The sequence below is a fragment of the Andrographis paniculata genome, unplaced genomic scaffold (genome assembly GCF_009805555.1).
Source record: "Andrographis paniculata isolate CXL003 unplaced genomic scaffold, ASM980555v1 Contig14END, whole genome shotgun sequence".
In the NCBI taxonomy this organism is placed as follows: Eukaryota; Viridiplantae; Streptophyta; class Magnoliopsida; order Lamiales; family Acanthaceae; genus Andrographis; species Andrographis paniculata.
Window position 1 is genome coordinate 1,368,369 of NW_026137424.1, and position 9,522 is coordinate 1,377,890.

The 9,522-nt window shown below is 35.7% G+C and overlaps 1 protein-coding gene across 3 annotated transcripts; it reads left to right on the forward strand.

Moving 5' to 3' along the window:
- On the forward strand, nucleotides 1-9,522 carry LOC127257988 (diacylglycerol kinase 4-like). 3 transcript variants are annotated; one of them, XR_007840203.1, is made up of 12 exons: nucleotides 1-496; nucleotides 2,159-2,281; nucleotides 2,406-2,543; nucleotides 2,942-3,027; nucleotides 3,817-3,904; nucleotides 4,568-4,643; nucleotides 4,726-4,808; nucleotides 6,297-6,367; nucleotides 6,911-6,988; nucleotides 7,202-7,289; nucleotides 7,561-7,647; nucleotides 7,764-7,823. XR_007840203.1 is itself a non-coding variant. In XM_051284606.1 (12 exons), exons 1-12 carry the CDS (start codon nucleotides 146-148, stop codon nucleotides 9,293-9,295), a joined length of 1,458 nt encoding a protein of 485 aa, XP_051140563.1. In that variant the 5' UTR covers nucleotides 1-145; the 3' UTR covers nucleotides 9,296-9,522. The 3 variants fall into 3 exon arrangements, 1 of the variants encoding a protein (XP_051140563.1); XR_007840204.1 differs by having other exon boundaries at nucleotides 7,561-7,668; nucleotides 7,764-7,798; XM_051284606.1 differs by lacking the exon at nucleotides 7,561-7,647 and adding an exon at nucleotides 9,137-9,522 and having other exon boundaries at nucleotides 7,764-7,880.

Sequence of the window (9,522 nt, forward strand, 5' to 3'; positions counted from 1 at the left end):
TAAACCGTTGAGAGTGAACAGGCAATTCCGTAATTAAACACCATTTCCAAACCCATTCTCGTAACCCCTCACCTCACGCCACCGATCGCCGTCGCCACCGCCGGACGGATACGATTTTACAAACGAACGATCGTCAATCTATACAATGGACTCGCCGCGCACGCCTAATCGGAACAGCATTTCGAGCCGGTCCTCAGTAATCGAATCCCTGCGCGGCTGCACCCTAGCCGGCGTCCGAATCCCTAAGGAGGACCTGAAGAGGAAGATGACCTTCCCCGACCACATCAGGCTCGCAATGCGGGAGGCGATTCGAGCCAACGACGTCGATGCCGCCGCCGGGGAGCGAGCCTACGCGGCGGGCCAGGCCCAGGAGGAAGGGGCCGAGCCGCCGGAGCCGCCCGAGTGTCCCCTCGTCGTGTTTATCAATGCCAAGAGCGGCGGCCGCCATGGCCCGGAACTCAAGGCCCGCCTCCAGGACCTCATGGGCGAGGAACAGGTAATTCAATTTGACCACCAAACAATACGGCCGCAGCAGTAAATTTCAATCAATCTGACTTTTTCACGTGCTGTGTGTGTGGGAATGTATAGTTTTTTGGGAACTTTTTGCTGGTTCTTGACAGATGTGAGTTTGTGAATTTTGTTCCTTTTAACTTTAACTGTCTTGTTCTTTTGGTTTTTTAAATCCTCTTTCGTTGCTTGCTTTGAAGGCATGTTGTTGTTACCGTTTTCAGTAAGGTAATTTATTGGTTAGAGTTCACCATAATTCCAGAGTTTTACCCTGATAATGAAAAACTAAGTTAAAAAACTAGGGTTTGTTTGATTTTTATTTACATTTTTGTATAAATAGTATTTTGAGTGCGGTTTAGGGAGGTAATAGTGTAATTTTATTGGAAATTGCGGGGATTGGTGTGTTTGTTTGGGAGTTTGGATTTTGAGTTGGGATTTGAATAGTAAAAATTTTGAATTTGAATAGTTGTATGATGTGATATAAATAAGCGTTGATGTGAAGTTTTGAATGTAAAATTGATTTTTAGTATAATATAAAAAATGAAAAATAGGTGTTTGATTTGATGTTTTTGGGGAGAAAAAATGAGATGAATAGCGTATTTAAAATCCAGTCCCCCAAACAAACACACCCTTAACTTCACATTTTTTTTTTTTTTTTTTTTTTTTGTGTTTGTGTTTTTGCTTCAATGTTTGTTCGGTGACTTTGAAGTGAAATAATTGATGAACCGATGTTTTTGGCAAAATATTGAAGGTGTATTTGGTTTTGTGTTTCGGTTTAATAGTTGTTGGAGGTAATATTTTGTGAGAGTATATAATTAGTTAGTACAGTGAATTGTGAAAATGGTATATAAAAGAAAATGAAACAAAAAAAAAAAAAAACTCAAACATAATAGAGACCGAATGATTCATTTATTCTGAAACAATCACAAGCACTTTTTGAATTTGTAATATTATTTGTTTTGCTAAGAAAAAAGACCTTTTTCCTATCCTTTGGCGAAAAATAAAATAAAGGGTGGGGGGAGGGAATGTCAAGTGAAGATAGTGTGAACATAGTGGATGGATATAATGTTTTGTATAGAATTTAAGGATTGAAACTGATGCTTCGAGCAAAAAAAAGAAGTGCGAAAAGGGTATTGAAAATATAAATCAGCGGATGACATTTTGTTATCTTTGTTTTGAATTTGAATTTTTTTGGCAGAAACTAGTGGTTGAATATAATTCTTTTGTATATAATTTGAGCTTTGAAATTTATATTTTGGGTGAGAAAAAAATAGTCTGAGAAAGGGTATTGAAACTATAAATTAGTGTAGGACAGTTTGTTGGGAGCTTTCTTTCATGAAGAGATATCAAGTCATAATTCATTTGTCATGCTCGCTCCTGTTATTGGTCCTGTGATACAATACTAGAAAATACAAAAGATTTTAATGGCTATTAATAAAATAGTGAAGATTGTATACAATTAACATTTTTAAGGATCAATGCGGTGCTTTGGTACGAAATTCCATTTGATGGAGAGCATATTTATGCACTGATGAGTGATTGCTTTGTTCAGTAGACAGGGTTACGGCAATCATTCAAATAACTTTTTCTCCAAGTTCATCACATCCACATTTTGTTGTAATCCGTCCTCTTTTTCGTGTCGAATGCTCAGGTTTTTGACCTTGCAGAGGTGAAGCCTCATGAATTTGTTCAATATGGGTTGGGTTTTCTTGAGAAATACGCTGCTTTTGGAGACAACTGTGCGAGAGCGATTCGTGAGAAACTTCGGGTTGTGGTATGTTTTCCTTTTTCCCACTTATAAATTAATATACAGATTACTACTTGAACAGCAACTGCAGTGCAAATTATGCTTATACTCTCTTTACTAGGATGTCTGTCATTCATCTGATCTTTGACAGGTTGCAGGAGGTGATGGTACTGTCGGCTGGGTCCTTGGATGCCTTGGAGAGCTTAACAGGCAGTCCCGATTGCCGGTACCATCAACTGGAATCATTCCACTTGGTACAGGGAATGACTTGGCAAGGAGTTTTGGTTGGGTAAACTTTTATGGACTTGAGCCTGGCATTAGTTTATAAGTTGGGATTTGAATAGTAAAATTTTGAATTGGAATAATTGTATGATGTGATATAAATAGGTATTGATGTGATGATTTGAATGTAAAATTGATTTTTAGTATAATATAAAAATTAAAAAATAGATGTTTGATTTGATTTTTTGGGTCGAAAAAATTCGATGAATAGTAGAATTTGGAAAGAATTCTCCAAACAAACACACCCTTATTTTCTCTTAGGGTCTGTTTGGTTTAACCAAACAAGGTCATTGTAATTTTCTTCTCCCCTCCCCTCCCCTCCCTTCCCCTCCAAATTCCTCAAACCAAACAGATCCTTGAGCCGCGTGGATTTGATTGATCTCTGTATATTGCTGTTGCTTTCAGGGTGGTTCATTCCCGTATAATTGGAAATCAGCTATTAAAAGAAGTCTTGACTGTGTTATTCGTGGGCCAATTGCTAATCTGGATAGGTGAGGTATTTGGTTTTTTACGTCTACTAAGCATTCAGATGTTGCTAATGATTCTAACTGTATCACTCTTCTAAGCATAGTGAGCTGAATGACATAAAACATCTAGGCAGATATAAATCCCTTGAGGACGAAACAATGTTTCAATGATCAAAGTTCTAGGTAGTTTTTTGGTGGGTTGCTAAAGCCAGATGCAAAAGGCTGATAATGTATCTGCTCGTTTTTCAATCTATGTTATTATTACCTTTTTTTTTTTTTCAATGTAATTGAAATCAGAAGATAAAAGGAAGCTTTTTCAGATCATTTTTCTATGCATATTTGGTGTAACCAGAACATGAATTTTGTGAAACTTACTTACTCTACGCCAATTATGAAAATAATTTCATGTGTATTCCACTGAAGCAAGATGAGTCAACACTACAGGCTCATAAACAAGTTGCAAAGATTGTTTTTATTCTTCTTTAAGCTGCCATTGATTGTCTGATCGGGCACCGCATCTATTATTGGTCATCCGAACAATTTTTGGCCTGTTCGAGATGCTTAGATATGCTTCTTATTGCTACTGACTATACAGATCATGAAATCGAATTCACACCTTTTGGTATATTCCATTCATTGAGGGATTTTTGTTGCAATAATTCCGTGGTTATGATTATCATCTATATGCAAGACCTTTTCATTTTACATTAAAATTTCTTTAAATCAACATTCAGATAGTTACTTTATTTTACTTTCGCTCGAGTTCATAGTCTTGGAAGATTTATAATTCACACCTCTCAATGTAATATGCAGTTGGAATCTTTTGATATTAATGCCAGCTGGTGCGGAGTTAGAGGTGCCGTATGCTATCAAACAAACAGAAAAAACTCCTCTTGATCCGGTTTGTGGCAGAAGTTTTCTTGGGATATATATATATTTTCCTTGTGTATGCAGTAGATTCACGAGTTTTGTTGTATCAAACTTCATTTTTTACTGCTATTATCATTGCTTTAGATCGTTGCTCGTTCCTATGCATGTATAGGGAGTTGATGCTCAATATGTTAATTACTTTGTTTAATTTTGTAGCAGTTGAAATATAAATTATTCATTTATGCTTTGTGTTCGTTACTTATTTCACTGCTTACTTGGTAGATTAGCTTTTAAATTTATATCACATAATAGAAGTATGATCGCATCTAGTTAAGAAGGTATGCTACATAGAGGCGTAGATAAGAAAGATCATAAAATGTATGGTAAGTGTTTCTTGTGGGTAAGACTATGGTGGTAGTTTATCAATGCTGATGAGCTTTTAATGTGATCAGTTGTTCGTTTGTGCTTTTTTCAGCATTTAATTGTAGGCTTCACCACACTTGTGGCACAAAATGTACGACGTAAAACCTTTGGCTTTGGTTCAAAGAGATAGTCTTGTTTATAGGGGCCTGTATAGTTTTTGATATATAGATGATAGTAAACCACAATGGTGATTTCATGTAATATTTGGGTATCCTTCTGTTAAATATACTAAGTTTGCTTTCTCAAAATTGTTGTGCTTATGATTTTGCAGGAATTGGAAGTTGAAGGAGACTTACCGGATAATGTTTCTTGCTATCAGGGCGTCTTTTATAATTATTTTAGCATAGGTCTGGATAGGGATTTTGTTTCTTGTTTTGACTATTACCATAGAATATATCTCGAAAACAATACTACTTGATGTGGATACAGGAATGGATGCCCAAGTCGCCTATGGTTTCCACCATTTGCGCAATGAGAAGCCTTACCTTGCTCATGGTCCTATTGCAAACAAGGTGCATATTGTTTTTCCCATCAAATATTGCTTCTCAGATTTATGTTCCTTGACTTATCATTAATTGCATTGAAAGCTTCTTTCCCTGCTCCTTTCCTTTTTTGTGTTTTTGAAAAAAATTAATTATCTATAATAGAAGATGACGTAGATTACAATGAGGGGATAGTAGCTCTGGATAGATACAATCATAGAAACGCATAGAGGGGCTGAAATCATAGGGATACTAAAAACATAGGAACAGACTGAGCAAAGGCGTTGAGTTTTTGGTGTGATGGCCTCGGAGTTGATTAGATTTTAAGTGGGCCGATTAGACTACTTATGTCAACAATGCGTGCATTCCTATTCGTGAGGTCATCTGAAAGAATTCTAGAATTTGTGCATGCTCTTGGATAATTTCAGGATGCGTGACCCTTAAGAAGTCTTAAGGTGCGGATGAGTGGAGACAAAGCACCCTAGAAGGATCTGTGTTAGACCTGTGGTGTCTATCTCGATACGTCCGACTTGGCGTGGGTTGCAAGCCGGGGGTGTTACAATGGAGACTGGAACTAAGCTAAATAAGATATGAAACTGATTAACTGAATAAAAGAAACTTCTTCCTTTGATATTGTGACTGATCAATAAAAATTGTTTGGAATATAAAACTGAGTTGAAGGTGAGTGGATTTGTAGAGGCCAACTTGAGTTTGCCTAATAGATCAAGAAATTGAGTAAAAATTTTGTGTTGATACTGGCAAGTTGATCAGCAGATTATTAGGTACAAAACTGTCCACAAAGTCAACTGATTATCGAATGCAAGACCTCCATGAGATAGATCATCAGGTAGGCTTCGAATAGCAATGATCAGACGAAACCCTTCATAGGATTATAGCATAAATTGTCAGACAGGACACTCTTAGGGTTAGAGCATGAACAAAACCCTCTATGGGTTAGAACAGTAACAAAACTTTCTATGGGCAAACAAATTCTGAAATGGAGACTATCAAAATCCTTCATGGGTCGGAATCAGCACAAAATAAGCTATAGGATTAAAACATAACCCTTTATAGGGGTAACAAATTCGATGGATGACAACATAAAACTAAATCCTATGTTTTATTCATAAGATACCGTACATATTTATAATGAGATAAAAATCATTCAATTTAGAAAATAGTGCAAATCTCCGAAATAAGACTAGTACTATAAGTATAAAATACACAAATGTCTATTTTACAAATATAGATTGTAACGGAAATATTACGGCATGAACATATTCTCTGTTCAAAGTATCACATCCAACATTTATTTACATCAAACACTTCCAAAATATATCCAAATATACCCTTAGAATTTATCATGGGTTGTACCCACTTCGGTTATTTTTACACCACAAATGCACAAAAATATGCGAGCAAATTTCATTGAAGTAGTTATTTCAATGACAAAAGTAACATACCTTCTCTGTTTACTTGCTGCTTGTAAGGATGCTAAATAGTTAAAATTTAGTGCAGATAATCTATTCTGGATACAGTTGCAAGCAAGGGTGGTTCTTCACGCCATGCAGCAGTGATCCAGGTTTGAGGTCAGATATCTTGGCAAATATTTTGGCTCGTAAATGCACCTGTTGAAGAGTATGCCTGATCTGAAGCTATTCTATCATTTCCAGGGCACACACACACATATATATATGGACTTAGTTTTACTGTTCGACCTCATTAATTATGAATTCTCCGCTATAAATTTCCACTACATGCTCTAAGTTTCTGATTCATAGAACAAATTATCTGTTCTGCTCAGATTATTTGAAACATCTTATCATTATCCCACCAATTTGTTACCTTATCCCAATTTTTTCTCTTCTGAATTTCTTACACTCCGGAGATCCTGTTTATCCATATTCAGTTATTGACTCAACCATATTCCAAATCATTTTGAAAACTCCCTCAATCGAATATGGGATGTCTGTTAGTTAGCCATCGGGTAGTGTCCCTTAGGCTCTGGGGATGTGACCATGTACATGTTTATTTTGGTTAATAATAAAGTTGTTGGACTTGTTGTGTTTCTAGAGTTCTTTCAAACTAAATATACTTCTTAAAGAGAACATTGCCGTATATTTGTTGTGCAGGAGTTTGAAGAACATTTTGAGGTTATATGCTAAGAAGGTCAATAGTTTGATCTGGGAACAAATTCATATACCGTCAAGGTTATTCTCTTTTTTGTTTTTATTTGTTTTATTTTTTTTCCCTAAATTTATTTGTAGTGTCTAAATGATCTATAGTTTTGTGCTACATTGGCCATAAAGAAGATCGGAATGCTACCTGAGTATCCACTGCTGTTTCACACTGCACTTTTTGTTCACAACTTTCTTTTTTAAACGTTTTAGATTTCATTGGCCGCATTTCTATTGATTTTTCAGTGTACGATCATTGGTTGCTCTCAATCTTCCTAGTTATGGAAGTGGTCGAAATCCATGGGGCAATTTAAAGCCAGAGTATTTAGAAAAGGTATTGCAATTGTTCTAATCATTTGGTTTGCTCTTATAAACATGGGATCGATGATTCTAATTCATTTTGCACGTGGTTAACGTTCAACGGGAACACTCGTTACAACATTTAAGGTAGCAATATGTATTGGATTTCAAATGTCGAGTTGTTAAAAAATGCAGTTAGTCGATTTGCTTTTGCATACATTCTTCCTGCATCGCTGCTACATTTTACCATTTCCCTGCATCACATTTACCTTTTAAAACTTCTTCGTGTTCGTTCATATTGTTAGTGATGGAAGAAATATGAAACACCCGGAGCACACGGCTAGTTGCTTGTGTCCAAGTTGCTGCATCTCCACCCATATATCTCTCACGATGTAGTCTTTCTCGTCTCAAATGTATTTGTTTGCTCTGATGTCTGTTTAATCACCGGAACTTGAATTGCGCAGCTCGTAAGAAAATGAAAGTTTCTTTCGACAATGTTTTATTGCAGAGAGGATTCGTTGAGGCCAATGCTGATGATGGTTTGCTCGAAGTTTTCGGTTTCAAGCAAGGATGGCATGCTTCAATGGTTATGGTTGAACTTATCTCCGCAAAGCACATAACGCAGGTATATAGCAATCTCATTCGAACCTTCATTTCCATCTCTAATCGAATCACCGTAAAATTAACTATAACAATCATTAGTACACCATTTTCCTATATATTGTTACCATAGACGATGTTAGATCTGCGATGTTCTTTTTGGAGTTTGATTTTAGTTTCTTAACTATGCAATCATTGCTATACCTTAAAAAATATACTCCGTGCGTCTCATTTTTTACCATTTTCGTATATCCATTCAAAAATATCATTTTTCTATTATAATAAAAGTAATCTATATAAAAATATCAAAGAACTCTAACTTTTATAAAAATACCTTTCTCTCAATACCATTTTACATAAGCCAATAAAATAATATTATTTTTTAATTTACTACAAAAAAAGAAAAAAAAAAAACTACATTCCATTTGGACGGATGAAATATTATTTTTTCTCAAAATATTATATCCAAACTACTGTTTAAACATAGAAACAAAATTAACATTCCAAAAGAACACCTGTTTGCTGGAGATGTTAGATTTTGTTCACAACTTGTATGTGTTTTATTGATTCACTTCTTTACTCGATGGTTCTTTCTTGTCGAGAAATTGCTTTCCATCTCGAGACAAAATTGTTCGGTTGGCCTCACTATTCCTTTATTGGATATATTACGCATAATATATGTTATCTAAATGAAATGCCATATCTACATCTTTATTGCATAATTTAGCCTCATCTCCGTGCCAGCAAAAAATGCGCAAATAATCCCAATTCGGTCAGAATTCCCATTATGTTCGGCTTTGTACATAAATATGGATATGTTGATATGCCTAGAATCTAGTTTGCTATTTCGCTGAGTTTTCCCATTATTTAAATAGACTTAGAGATATGAATTCTGTAATGTGTAATGTATCCGTCCTGAATAAATTTGTTCTCCATTTCTATCCGTGGATGTAGCCAATACGTTGTTGGTAAACCACGTAAATATGTGTCTTCTTTACGTTTCTGTTTGTTATTCGATCACTGATCTTAATCCGTCACAACAGGATATTCTATGTGTACTTATACGTAAATAGATTATATAATTGTGGTAATTTTAATTGTATTAACTTTTTTAGCAACAAGAATGATGGAACTATGGTGGCAAATATTACGAACAATCATATACTCTTGATTAAAACCTAACAATGATGCTTATTTCTTTCTGTTTAGTCTCTAAGACTAAGGCAATCGATTGAGCTGATGCCTGAAACTAATATTTAGCTGAAAATTCATCTGCTGCAGGCGTCAGCCATTCGGTTTGAGCTCCGAGGAGGAGAATGGAGTGAGGCGTACATGCAGGTGGACGGCGAGCCATGGAAACAGCCTATGGATGCGAGTTTCTCTACGTTTGTCGAAATTAAACGAGTGCCGCATCATTCCATTATGATCAGGGGAGAATAGTTTTTTCTTTTGTCCGTTTTTCGACATATTTTTTGGCTGTCTGAATCATCTCGTCGTTGTCTTCTTTTGTTGAGGTAATTCTTTTTTGTGTTGATGCATTCGGCCAATGGCTCATACATAAAGTTTCTTGTTAGTTTTGTACATATGAAGACACTATTCTCAAATTCAGAGAAATGAATTTGATATGTACGAGTATGTTACAATTTTTAGAAATTCATTTTATTAAA

Excerpts from the sequence above, each read along its gene's own strand:
- LOC127257988 (XM_051284606.1), top strand. The coding sequence starts at position 146 with ATGGACTCGCCGCGCACGCCTAATCGGAACAGCATTTCGAGCCGGTCC. Across the intron at positions 4,644-4,725 it reads TTATAATTATTTTAGCATAG|GAATGGATGCCCAAGTCGCC; the intron begins GTCTGGATAGGG and ends ATGTGGATACAG. Across the intron at positions 6,989-7,201 it reads CAAATTCATATACCGTCAAG|TGTACGATCATTGGTTGCTC; the intron begins GTTATTCTCTTT and ends TTGATTTTTCAG.